This window comes from Tenrec ecaudatus, chromosome 12 (assembly GCF_050624435.1).
Source record: "Tenrec ecaudatus isolate mTenEca1 chromosome 12, mTenEca1.hap1, whole genome shotgun sequence".
Taxonomy (NCBI): Eukaryota; Metazoa; Chordata; class Mammalia; order Afrosoricida; family Tenrecidae; genus Tenrec; species Tenrec ecaudatus.
In genome coordinates this window covers 104,783,275-104,796,917 of record NC_134541.1, presented here as the reverse complement: position 1 = coordinate 104,796,917, position 13,643 = coordinate 104,783,275, and the positions used below count along the sequence as shown (strand labels likewise).

Here is a 13,643-nt window from a genome sequence, read left to right as displayed (position 1 = left end):
GGCCCATAGCATTCTCCTTGAGAGCTGCCTTCACGTCTGGATTCTTCTGTCAGCTGCCCTTGAGCTCCTGATGAGACTGTGGCATGAGCCGATGTGAATTCCCACCAGGTTCATCACCACTTCCTCCTTCTGAGCAGACTGTTTCCGGGCACTCCAAAGGGTATTTCTACGGGGAACGTTTCTGACTGGAGACCGGAGGCCCTGCTGCTCCTCCCCATCCAGTTGGTTCGGCCCAAGCAGAGGAACCGCTCCCCATGTGGTTCTAGTGGCTGGGACCTTCCAGGAGATGGCCAGTTCCCTCTCTCAAGGCACCTTAGAGAAGGCCTGCACCTTCAACCTCCCAGCAAGTAGGGAGGCCCCAGCTACAACGCAGTCCATGAGAGAGTTGCCTTGCAAATTGGCTCAGGTGTGCTTGGCACCCTTGTGCACATAACAGCTTCCTGCCTGCCTCCCAAATCTAGATCCTCCCGGGAAGAAAATGATCAACTCAAATTTCGCTTGAATGTCAGAGTCCCAGTCATGGGACCTTCTGTTCATGTCAATGAAGGTCTCCTGACCATGGCAGTCAAGACAGAGTCCGGTGTATCCGGGCTTTCTCCAGCGTCCATGCAGAAGTCCGTCTCCTAAAGCCATTTCTCTGGGCATGCTGCTGGGCCTCCTGTCGAGCGAGAAACAGACCCCAGAGCCACTAGGGGGGCGGCGTCCTTAGCCTCTCTGCGCAGCCTTGGAATACACCTTTTCTTCATGTTTTGTGTGGTAGCCGTGGAGCATCCTCCACGGCTTCCCAGAGCAAAATGATTTGAGTTGAGCATGTCTCAAAACACTGGGTACATATTTGCCCAAGTATGTGCCCCTAAGCTTCCGGATGCTGTTCTTGCTACAGCCATCGGGATCCTGGTGCTGGGATTCCAGGCTGTGGCTGTTGAGCAAACAAACGCCGAGCTATGTCTGCGAGTGAGTCGTGTCTGTTTCCAACTGAAGACGTGCCAGCTGTGTTTGCATCATTAAGGCCAAACTCCCCAATTAAAGTGTTGATGCTATAAATATAGTGCACAACTGTCTTCGCCATGGCGCTCGCATCAGCGTTTTTCCCGCGACTCGTTTCCCTTTGCTTGGAGAATCCGCGAGCGATGGCAATCATCAAAGAGGCGAACCCTGGAGGCCTGTCTCAGGGCATATGGCGCCAGGGTTTCGTTTAGGGGAGGATTCGTGCCAAAGCTCCTTGCCGGCCGCTCTCGCTCAGTATGGGCTTACTTTAACGGGAATTTTTTGGGTCGACTTCTTAGAGAAGGTTCCATAGATGATACTGACTTCCAGGTTTTACAAGAGGTATCTTATTTATTTATTTATTTTGGCCAGGCTTGTCTGATCCAAAAATATATCCACGTGCTCCTCGGCTCCTTGGCCTGAAATAGATACTCTAGCATCTGTGCAGATGGAATATTCTAAGCAGAGCGAATCCAAATGACTGCTCTGCGGAGAGAAACAAGCCGGGGCTGTGCTCAAAGCCGATGGGGCGGAGGAAAGGCTCCAGCTGAAAGAGGAAGAAGATGCAAGAACAGCTTTTAAAATGTTGCCCTGCTCATGTACATAGTTAAAAAAAAATGCCCTTCACAAACGGGCCCTTTGCTTCTTTGTGGTTGGTAGGTACCTACAAGGCAGAACAAAATGAAACGGCCCAGTCGGCGCCTCCTCATTGTTGTGCTTATGCTGGCCCACGGTTGCAGCCACTGTCAGTCCATCCCGACCAGGGTCTTCCTCGGCTCCGCTGCCCTCTGCTTTACCGAGCTTGATGCCCTTTCCAGACGACTGGTGTCTCCTGACAACATGTCCAAAGTGCATGAGAGGAAATCGCGTCGTTCTTGCCTCTGAAGAACTTTCTGGATGTACTTCTTCCAAGACGGATCTTTGTGTTCTTTGGGCATGGCTGGTACTTTTCCTAGTGTTTGCCGGCACCATAATCTAACCGCATCAATTCTTCTTCAGTCCTCCTTATTCACTGTCTAACTTTCACATGCAAATGAGGTGATTGAGACTACAATAGTCAGGTGCATTTTAGTCCTTAAAGTAACATCCTTGCTTTTCTGCACTGTCCAGAGGGTTCCTGTAGCTGGTTTACCCAGTGCAGTGCGTCAATTGATCTCCTGACTGCTGCGTCCCTGTGCCTGGATTGTGGGTCCAAACAGGATGGAATCCATCTGTTCTCCATTGATCATGCTGCTACCTCTTGATCCAGTTGTGAGGCTTGTGGTTTTCCTCACATTAAATTGTCATCCGCGTTTAAGGCTGAAATCCTTGATCTCATTAAGATCCTAGCAGTTAAGGTTGGCAACTCGAAAGACATTACATCAGATCACAAAATGGACGAAAACTGCTACATACTGAGAATCTTGGCCTTGCCATCTGGAGATATATTTGGGCGGGAGAGGGCAGATTACCATTCAATCCAGGACCGGATCTAAGAAATCTCCAGAAATTCTCAGGTGGAGGGAAATAATTTTGAATTATCAATTGCTTTAGCTTTTTGGATCCTTGATTCCCTCGGTTACTTGATTGAGCAACTAAAATGCAAAACACCAGTTGAATGGACATGTTTAGCCTTTTAAAATCAATCTGAAGGTGCATTTAGCTGGGCATCCTGTACTTTCTGATGGCTCCCTAACTTGTATAGGTAGGAACCTTTGACCACCGACCTAAAGTAATTGTCATCAGAAATCTGAGATGCTGGACAGACGCTCTATCGGTTCAGATTGAGCTTATTCATTCCCATCAAGTCTGCCGGCGTGTTGGATTGTGTACTTGAGAAAGTGCCTGGCAGTTGAGAATGGGCCAGAACTGTATGAGTATCTTGACTCAGACCAAAACCAAGTCTAACTCACTCCCACGGGGTCCATTCGGACTCGTGGTGAGCCCACAGGACAGAGTAGAATGCCCCTGTCAGTTTCCAAGACTGACACTCTTTACAGGAGGAGAAAGCCTTGTCTTTCTCCCGAGGAGCCCACTGGTGGTTTCAAACTGCTGACCTTGCAGATTGCAGTCCCAGGAGTAACCACTATGCCAGCAGGGCTCCTAGTTGGCTATGGCGAGGGTCCCTATATTTGTCCTGGCTCTTCTGTTTCCTTTGATTTTCCTACTCTGTGTGCCCTGAACTTTTGTAGCGGTGAAAGGCAAGTGCCCATCAACATGCTCTTCAGCTGGGCATTTGAGAACCAAAAGTGCTTCCTTTGGGTGGTATTTTTCCCAGTAGTTCCGGGGGGCGGGGGGGTAGTTCTAGAACAACCAGGCTACAGAGTGGTCATTGTTGATCTTTGCTGCTTACTGCCTGGGAAAGCAATAATGCTCATGCGAAGAAAGGAGAAGGTCTATGTCCATGTGCATACTGGTCCCATACTCTGAGACTTCACCCGATGGGGAACGTCGTACATTTGCCATCATCTCCGGGCCAAGCACGTCCCTTAACCAAACAATGCACGATGCGTACCCATGGCACCAACCAGGACAAAGCAAAGCCTTTGTCCCCAGGGGGGCGGGGGTGATGACCAATGTGCATCTGGGTGCATGCTGTATCTCTCTCGCGCGCGCATGCTCATGAAGTATTTCTGTTTCTTTGCAGCAATTTGGTAAAATCTTAGATGTTGAAATTATTTTTAATGAGCGAGGCTCCAAGGTAAGCAATTTAATCCACTTTGGCTTGTGTCGCTGACGTGATGATGGTGCTTTTTGATGAATCGGGGGAAACAACTGCACTGGTTCCGTAGGCTGACTAGGAAAAGAGACCCGGTGGGAGAGTTTTGGTAGGGAACCCCTCCCCTGCTCCCCATTTCCAAAATGGTGGGAAGTGCATTGGAGTCCGTTTCAAATATGTAAGGGGCTCATTTAACCTTCCTGACATAGACATCCTATCTCTCACACTCCCAGAGGAAAATAACCTGTGTTTTAAAAATAAGAGATTGTAATCGTGATGATGATGATGGGGACCATAATGATGACGTTGCAACGTTTTTGTTTTTCAGTGCTAATAATGTTCTTTATATTTAAAAAAAAGTGAGTTGCTAATCTCACGAGCAGGTAAATATGTGATCATTCCATGTTAACAAAGTGCAGTTCTTTTCCTGGGTTTCCGGTGGAAGGGGGGCTGGGTGGGGAGAATCTCCTATACACCAACCTTCCGCACAGAACTTTATTCACAAGTGAGGAGATACCAATCCGAGTGGTGTGATTTGCCTGGGCTTCCAGCTGGCTTTCCTGTATCTCCTTGTGTATTTTGGGAATGGGTGAGGGGTGAGGTTCCCCCCTAGACAATCACTGTGTAAGTGGACTTGTCTACAAAGGACAGTGTCTATAAAGTGGGAGGACTCCTTGACCGTGAGCCCCCAGGATTTTTCACAGCGCACTAAACGGGGGGCCAGGGGGGTAAGCAAACAAACAAACAAACACAAAACAGAACAGCCAAGCCACCCCCAGACTCTCCATCCTTGGTGACCCTAGTGATCCCAGAATGAGCAGGATGCACCTGTTGGGGAAGCGTGTTAGAACAGGAAAATAGCAGGCCCCAGATGAACAAGAGGGACTGAACTCGGTACCGAGGCTAGGACTCAGGAAGCCCAGCATTCTGTTCCAGCAAGCCTTCCCTGGGGGTCCCAGTGGTGAAGCACTTGACTACCACCCAAAAGGTTGGTGGCTCAAACCCACCCAAAGGTGCCTCAGAAGGTTGGCCTTGAGATCTGCTTCTGAAAGGTCAGAAAAAAAAGACAAACGCCCTGCCATCAAGTCCATACCGACTCAAAGCCACCCTGTGGGTTTCTGAGACTAAAACTCTTTATAGGAGTTGAAAGACTAATCTTTCTCCCAAGGAGCAGCCGGTGGTTGCGAACTGCTGATTACTGTACCACCAGGGCTCAGCCTTGGAAAGCCAATGGAACCGTCTACTCTGTACTGTGACGGGGGAGGGCGCCCAACTTCAGAATCAGCCACCAGGCAGCTGACTGACTAACTGAGCCATTAATTACACCTTGCAGACTTGTTTTATAATGACATACATCGTGGTCTCCTGAATTAACCAAATTCTAAGCTTTTCTTGTCCTGCTGAAGGCTAAGTGTCCCTGTGCCCAGTTAGTAGGGCAGGCAGATCACAAGAAGGTAGCCCTTGCAGACAAAATTTATTTTCTCACAGCTCATGAAAGACCACTTCCCCCAGGAGTGGGCTCCTCTTTCTGCCGGCTCTGGGCCAAAGTCCTACTGTCTCTCGCTTCTGCTCCCTGGCTCCGGGCTCCGCTCTTCCCCCTTCACTAATCTGCATCGTGGGCTCTTTTTATGCATCGTAAGAGATCGGGTCCTGACCCACCCTGCCCCATTCACACCCCCAGTCAGCATCACCACAGACCTGCCTTTGAGGATGGACAGATACACAAGCCAAGACGCAACAGCGAAACCATCCGTCTACCGCAGTAACTTTGCTGGGTCTTCATTTCTTTTTTTGCCTCCTTCTGGTCCTTTTGCTTCTGCTAGTATGGCCCCTGTCTGCCCAAACTCCTAGAGCAGTGGTTCTCAACCTGTGGTTCATAACAGTAGCAAAATGACAGGAAGTAGCAATGTAAATCATTTTATGGTCGGGGGTCACCACCACATGAGGAACTGTAGGAAAGGGTTGCGGCATGAGGAAGGTGGAGAACCACTGGACTAGAGGGACTCAAAGCCTCTCCCTGCAGGACAACCTGTGCCTCAGGCTTCTCAGTTGATGCGGATGATACTGGGGACGAATCCTGAGAGGCGGACTGGGTGTGAGGCTGGAGTCCAGCCAACGAGGTGTTCTCTACCGGCTTTCCGGCACAGAAGGTTGACTGAGCTGTTGGGTTCAAAGAACTCCTCAGGTCACAGGTTTCATCTTTTAAAAAAGAAACCAAACAAACCGTAGCAAAACCCATTTCTGTGGAACTTACAGGGCCTCCACATGACTCAGTTAAACAGATAACCCCAGAACGTCACCACCGCTCAAAGCCAGGTTTCCGACAAAAACAGCTCTGAGATGAAGGGCAGGGAGCTGATTTTGTATGGCCATGCGCTCTCCCTCCCGAGACAGCAATTGCTTGAGCTCCACCGGCCAGGGACACAGAGAGGAAAGGCAAATAGTCCTTTAATTAAAAGTTACAGAAGAAGAAAAATGGGAGACTCCTTTTATTGAAAAGTTGGTCTGGATTAATGTTCCCAATGGATTCGTTTCTTTCATTCTTTTAAAAACAGCAGCTTAAATAGATGCCACCTTTTTTGTTGGTTTTTAGTGGGTAGGGATGTGACTGGGACTTTGAGTCAAGTGAGCCTGTAGAGCATGGGCTGTGCTTCACGGGCTCTCATGGCTGGGACCCACAGGGAATTGAATGCCTGGTCATTCTTCCAACACACCTCTGGAGAGGTTCAAGCCACCAAGCTGATAGTTCATAGACAAGCGCTCAGCTATTTGGGCCACCCAAGGACCTGGATCTGATCCTTCCACTACGCATTGTCATTGAGTTTCTTAGGACTCACAGCGACCCTGCAGGACAGAGGAGAGCAACTCCCTCAGGTTTCCAAGACTGTCAATGTTTCCAGGACGAGGCAGCCTCCTTGTTCTCCCATGGAGCAGCTCGTGGGCGTGAACCTCCAACCTTGTGGCTCACAATCCCATGCCTGACTCACCGCGTCACTGGGACACTTGTAGATATTGACCTTTGCAACTGGAAAATGAACGCTTTCGATTTAAAAAAGAAGAAGAAGAAGAACAGCAGTGCTGGATGAAATAGGTTCTCCACTCCCCAGAGGGCTGGGAACTGGGACTTCCCTGCAGGCATCCTGGAGTTTGGAACTTGGTTGCTGAGAACTCAGCAGATTCTAGCAGAAAGATCCAGTGTAGCTCCATTCCTCGCCTGGCATGGAGAACCCCCAGTTTGGGGAAAGTGGTTATCTGAGAAGTATACTCAGCGAAAGTTTTGGTCTGAGGCGACTCTCGATCTCAGCTCTCTTGGGCACAGCAGCCACCTCCTCCCTGTGAAGTCGGAGTGTGAGTGCCTCATTCTTTACATATTACGCTGCCTCGTCTTTGTCTAAGGGAGTGCTCTAGTATGAACTGAACGGGACACTGCTGATCAAACTGGGGGAACCCCGTCCCAACAATCTCTCTTCCATGACCATGATGCTCCTGCACTGGGCCAGATGAGTTCTAATCAAGAATCTGTCACAACCTCTGGTTCAGCTAGTCCAGGTATTGCCTGGTCATCCTCGTGATATGTCAGTAGCTTGACCTCCAGGCTTGGGTGGATGGGGTAGAGGGGAATTCTTTTTCAACTCCTTTTTGGAAAAGATTACTTGTGTTCTGCAAAGTGCCTGTTAGGGAGAAAAGGTGGTCGGCCGCATCCTTTTCATTCAGGCCTGATGGATTTAGTGTGACCACTAAATAAATAAATTACATTGGTAAAGATGACCCAGAAAGTTAGTGAATTTTCTTCTACCCCAGCATCTGTCTTTAAAAAAAAAAGAGATTTCCTTCGTGCGTGTATGCGTTTTTATTATTTCTACTTAATTTACATTCTGTTTCGTAACTCTTGCCAGTTGGAGAAAGCTCTTTCATTCCTTCTGAGAGCTGTTTGAGGACATGAGAAGACGATCGCTTGCTATTTTGGAAGTACAATGGCTGTGCTATTTTAAGAAGCTTTCCTTCACCACCATGATTAGCCTGTCTCTGGGGCCTTCAGAAACGAGACCACTTCAATTTGCCATGTGTAGAGCCTGACTTTGTTAAGTGTCCTTCTTCCTTCCTTCCTTCCTTCCTTCCTTCCTTCCTTCCTTCCTTGAGGCATCATGAGGCATCAAAAAGAGCCTTTTGCGGTGGGTATATTCCCTCCCAAAGAATCAGTCTTTCAGGCATAGGACATGATGGCTAGTGAGTGTCCACCGTGACACCAAGGCTGCCCAATTGGGAGACGCTAAATGGGGCCAGTGACTCCATCACACTGGGATACTTTTCATACTTGACATTAACCTTTATGGGGAAACACCATCTTAAAAAAGACAGCTTCTTTTTAAAGGTTGAGAAACCTGGACCTCTGTTAGGTGGCCTTGTCTCCATCATTGGGTGTGAGGGAAGTGGAAAGAAATAGGTGGCTCTTTAAGAGCTAGGAACAAACCTCTGACCACTCTTGATGGGAACAATATCCATAACTCAGCGCCCAATGAGGATGGCTATCTGGATTTGCAGGCGTGTACATGTATACATACGCCAACGCATACACAGGCATAAGTAAACCCGAAGAAGACTTGATGCCTTTGAATTATGGAGTGAGCCACGGCTGTTGAATAGTCTATTGGTTTCCCTCAGAATGATCAAGTGGGTCTTGGAAGAAGGACACCCAGGGGTGCGTGCTGCTTAGAGGCCAAGGTGATGAAACTCCATCTCAAGTACTTCAGACATGTCATCAGGATAGACCAGTCCCTGGAGAAGGACAGCATTCTCGGTAAAGCAGAAGGCCAGGGAACAAAGAGGAAGACTCTCGGGGAGCTAGATTGACCCAGGGGCTGCACCAATGGACCCAGGGGCAGCAGAGAGATTGCGAAGATGGCACAGGACCGGGCCGTCATGTGAACCGACGCAGTGGCATTTAGCAACAGCTAAAAGGTGACAGTTATGGAGGTGGCGAGATTTGTAAGCAAACCAATTTCTGGACTTGATGCTGAGATTCTGACTCAGTAAACCCGGGACCTGGTCCAAGAATCTAAATGTTTAATAAACTCGACAGCTCCTTCTCATCTGCTACTAAGTTGGGAACCCATTGATCAAGAATTAAAGCCACCAAGCAGAGTGAAATTCCCGGAACTCTATCTTTTGTTCATTGAAGGGGTACTCTTTCGAAACTATTCAGGTAGTAAATATTGTGAGCACCTAACACGGGAGCCCTCTGAGCGAACAAATCAAATGGTTAATGTGCTTGGCTCTAACCAAGAGGTTGGATGCTTGATTCATTCAGAAATTCCTGAAAGGGAAATCTTATTGGTCTTGTCCCAAGCAACCAGGCTTTGAGACTCCCGCGGAGTCATTGGGTTGCTTTGAGTTGGAATGGACTCCATAGTACCCTATTCTATTCTAATATGACCATATGGTGATGTTCAAGGCTCAATAGGAGCCTGCAGTCAGGGAGTAGAGTATCCTCTTCTCAGTAACCTAATTCAGGTCTCAGCTTAAATCCAGGTTTTCACTACTGGATAATGTTAAGTGGTTATTCAGGATAACCCTTCCAAGCAATGTCACTTAATTCCCTATAAAATCCTGCCTGATGGGATGGATAGGTCCATTGTCATGATCATGAATGTCCCTCTTTGCCAGACCCCTGGAGCACCCTCTCCCCAAGCATTGCTCACGTTGGCATCACTAAAACAACCTGGTGTGCTATTGGTGAAGATTGTGAGCTACTTGGAATCATTTGTCTGTTTTTCTCATAAAACTAGTAAGCTGCCCTGAGTCAGCTTAATTTAAAGCTCATGTCAAGTTTACCCACGTGGATGCAAGGATCCCCCAAGTAGTATTCCCATTGGCACTGTGAAATCCAGGCGGAGCCAGGCAAATTCACACTGGAGTCCTTGCAAAAGGTTGGTGTATATGTCTGACAAAGACGTGCGAATATTGTAAGGGGTTTAAATACAATGTTATGTCTTCTGCACTCTTCTTAGGGACCGTGTCAGTTAGAGAGAGAGAGAAAGAGAGAGAGGGGGCATTAGACAGTATAAAGTTTAGCTCAGTTCATCTTCTGAGGCTGGTATACTCTGGTCAAAGCAAACAGTTCCCCCAGTGAAAGAGTCAGTGCTATGTTTAATTACATTCTACTCACAGAATGACTTTACATCTCTACCTGTTGCTGGAATTAAATGCCAGTGTAGCCTCTTAGAACATTCTGGTTGATAAGGGCAGCAAGCGTTTATGAATGTAGAGGCATGTATGTTGTGGGGGGAGGGAAGGGCAAGGAAGGGCGGGGGCTAACTCATACAGAAAAGTTACTTGAACTGTTTGCATTTATTATTAATCAACTAGCGTTTATTTCTATTCATTTCATGTGGTTTTTCCCCCCCTTCGGATTTTTAGATCAAAGCGTTTAAGGTGTGTTTTACAAACACAAAAGGTCTTTCCATTTTTGTTTTGGGTTCTTTTTCGTTCGCTTTCTGTTTTTTGTTTTTTGGGGGGTTTTTTTTAGGCTTTTGATTTTTATTTTTGAGACGTAAAGGCTGTAGAATGGACCAATTCGAACAACCCTCAATTTGCATGAAGAAGAGATGTGATTACGAACACACAGCATGTCTCTGCAGGAAATGTTAGAGGGTTTTGGCATTCATTGTTGAATTCTGTGCACACGTTTCTTTAATTTGACTTTCTTTCTTTAAGTTGCATGTTAAGAAAGTGGTGCCCCCTCTCCCCCTCCCCTCGTTATCTCATTTTTATTCTCTGTGAAGACACTGTACATTTATTTTGATCTCATTTTCTTTTCGTTAGATTTATTTCCTTCTGTCAGTCACGTTTAGAAAGGTGATATTTTCAGTATCCTTCTCAGGACTCCTCGCGGGTGACAGCTACTGGGTGCCGGGGGAGAAAGACAAAAGAGGGTGGGCAGGGAAAGAAAGAAAGGAAACAGGAAAGAAGCGCCTCGTTCATATTTATTGCCTACTGATTGCACATCTCAGTACTCTTATAATTTCTCTAATTTGCATGTTACAGAACTGAAACCAGGACAAGAAGTAGCAATTAAAGCGAGCGAACGTTGCAAAGTGGTCGTGGACTTGGAAATATTAATCTGCATGTTGTCTCCCTTCTCCCTCCTGCATGTAGGGATTTGGTTTCGTAACTTTCGAGAATAGTACGGATGCCGACAGGGCGAGGGAGAGATTACACGGCACCGTGGTTGAGGGCCGTAAAATCGAGGTGCATGTTCAAAATATTTCCCTTTTCATCGTTTTTCGATCAATGTCTGCTTCACGCTCATTCGCTGTTTCAGATGTGTCGCTGGTGTCTTGTATGTGACCCCACCCTCCTTCTCATCGTTTATATATATATTTATATATACCGATCGACTTTTTTTTTTTAAAGGACTACTGGCCTGACTTGAAAAAAAAAAACAAACACGTTTTTTTGAGTTCCTTTGATTTTCCTTTGTGTTGTTCTTATGACTGCTAAAAGGTGGATGGCAAGTAAGGGAGACCCTATGAATGATTCATCTGAGAGCGCTCTTTCTTTTTCTTCTTATGATTGTTTTGTTTTGGTTTTTTTTTAATTTTCCACGTCTTGTATCCGACGGGTGCAGTAGGTTTTGAACAGTCATCAAATGAAATACAAGAGCGATTTTGGTTTGTTTGTTGGTTGGTTTAGATTTGGGGGTTTTATTTATTTATTTTTCTTTTCCACTACAGGGTTGAGGAGGGATCCGTAGTGCTTAGCCAATTAGACCCAATCACAAGATTAAACATTGGTGAAAGGATTTGTTATTTAAAAAAAAAAAAGGAAGTATTTGTTATTAAAATCCCTCCTTTTTTTTTTTCTTTGAAAGCCTGTTTGAATCATTTTATTCTTTGTGATTATAATGCGAATCACCAAGCAGGATTTCCTGTTCCATATCTGGCCACTCCCTTCCCCCTCCATACCATCAAAGATCAATAAAAAACCAAAATGCCAATACTCAAGAGTCAATTCTACTACAGGATCGCCTTCAACCCTGCCACAGGGTCATATTTGTTAAAATTTAAAAAGAAAAGAAAAACAGAACGTTGCCAGTTAAAAATGCTTTTTTTCTTAGTCTTTGGAGTAAGATGTTGCATATTTTGCCTTTCATTTTCCCCCCTTCCGGCGATAACGCTTAGGCCCCTCACCAAACTCTCAGTCACCATGGTAACTGTATACAAACCCATGCTGGCGATGGCGGTGAATGGTAAGTGGCAAGTGGACCATCTGCCGTTTCACGTATTCTAGTGCTGATAGATCTCTATACATATATCTCTCTATCTCGACCACGTGAAGTTTTTTGACTGTTGTATTCCGTTCTTTCGATGCTCTGTTTTTTTTGGATATCGGTACGCCCGTAACTCGGTGTACGTTTGAGCTGGTAGCCCGGGAGGCACTGGACTGGGTTGAGAAATGACCGGTTCACATCTTACTCAGATGGTTGACTCCATATCGTGTCCAACAATGCACCCTCTCTTTGATCCTTCCGGTAGCTGTGACTTTCAAAGCTTGAATGGTTTTTGTTAATCCTGCCATGTGCAAAGGCTCCTCTGCCACTTGTTGAATGCTAGATGTTGCTTCCCGGTGACTCTGTGTCCTAACAGTGATGCTACAACTTTGTCCATTTTCTGTTCTTTGTTGAGTTTATTTTCCTGACTTTGACCTTCCCTCATTCCTCGTCTCTCCCTCTTCTTCTCCACTGCATGCTCCTTCATATGAACTTTATTTTATGTTGAAAAAAAAACACAACTCTTTCTTTTACTTGTTTCTGTGTTCCCACGGAGTCCACGCATGCATTTTAAATCTTCAACGATGCAGTTCTTCTTTATTTGCTTTCCCTGTCTCTTTATTAAACGTTTAAATGATATGACATTGCCTTTTTGAAATGATCTGTAAGTTTAAATGGTGATGATGTAAATGTAATTACCAAGATGTATGGTTGTTTGTTTGATTTTTTTTGTTATGCACCTACTGCCTTTTATAAATTAAAAATGCATTTTAGTTTTTGTTGTTGTTACTGTTTTGTTGTTGTTGTTTTTCTTTTTTTTAAATAATAAGTGATCACAGTCATAATGCATGCAACTAACTGTTGTGTGGACTGGCCCTGGGATACATGCTCATTTGAGTTTTCTGTATACGTAGGTAAATAACGCCACAGCTCGTGTGATGACAAATAAAAAGACCGTCAACCCTTATACAAATGGTAAGTAGACTCGGGGCTTTGCCCTTCAGACTGTATTTAGTGATTCAACAGAGAACCAGATTCCATGAACTAGGTTCTCGCTGTTGATCTGCCATCGTGAACAAACCGTGTATGGGTGTATGTGGGTGTGCATGCGTATACATTAAATGTATATATAATCATTTTTACCACAAAGACACATTTCATTTCAAGGAGTGAGGTTAGCCTGCCGAGTTTCTCTAGAATAATTCTCACTTGGGGTAGGGATACAGGAATTATTGGGGAATTAGCAAGATTATGTCATTTCTTGCCAGGAGCCCAGCCACACAGTGGCTGAGCTGTTGGCCACTAAGCAAAAGGTGGGTGATCTGAACCCCTCAGGAGAAGAGACCTGGTGACCTGTACAGATGACAGCTATAGAAACCCTCGGAATGGGCAGTTGTCCTCTGCTCTGTAGGGTCACTCGGAGCCCACTTGACTCAGGGCTCTCTACAGAAGTTGAGTGGGGAGGTGAAAGGTAGTATAGATGTGTTTGTTGCTCTCTTTTCCACTTCTTCTTCCTTCATCACTGACCCAGCCATTTGTTCCTGGTCTGCAGTCTACTCATCAGTAGCTTAGGAGCAGCTTGGCTGGTGTCTCCTGGTCCAGTTCCTTGGGAGGAACAGAATGTGGCCATGAGCTCTTTGTTGGTTTTACTCCAAAGGATGATGATGTAGTCATTTGCTTCCATAAAGA

The 13,643-nt window shown here is 46.1% G+C and overlaps 1 protein-coding gene across 11 annotated transcripts in view; it reads left to right on the top strand.

Moving 5' to 3' along the window:
• The window catches only part of RBFOX1 (RNA binding fox-1 homolog 1), a 375,459-nt gene that overhangs the window by 250,234 nt on the left and 111,582 nt on the right, over positions 1-13,643 (top strand). For 10 of the 11 annotated variants that reach the window (XM_075528227.1, XM_075528222.1, XM_075528229.1 and 7 more), the window contains 3 exons: positions 3,614-3,667; positions 10,841-10,933; positions 12,869-12,929. In XM_075528227.1, the coding sequence (XP_075384342.1) occupies positions 3,614-3,667; positions 10,841-10,933; positions 12,869-12,929 (208 nt within the window). The remainder of the gene's footprint in view (positions 1-3,613; positions 3,668-10,840; positions 10,934-12,868; positions 12,930-13,643) is intronic. The other variant, XM_075528230.1, reaches the window with a different exon arrangement.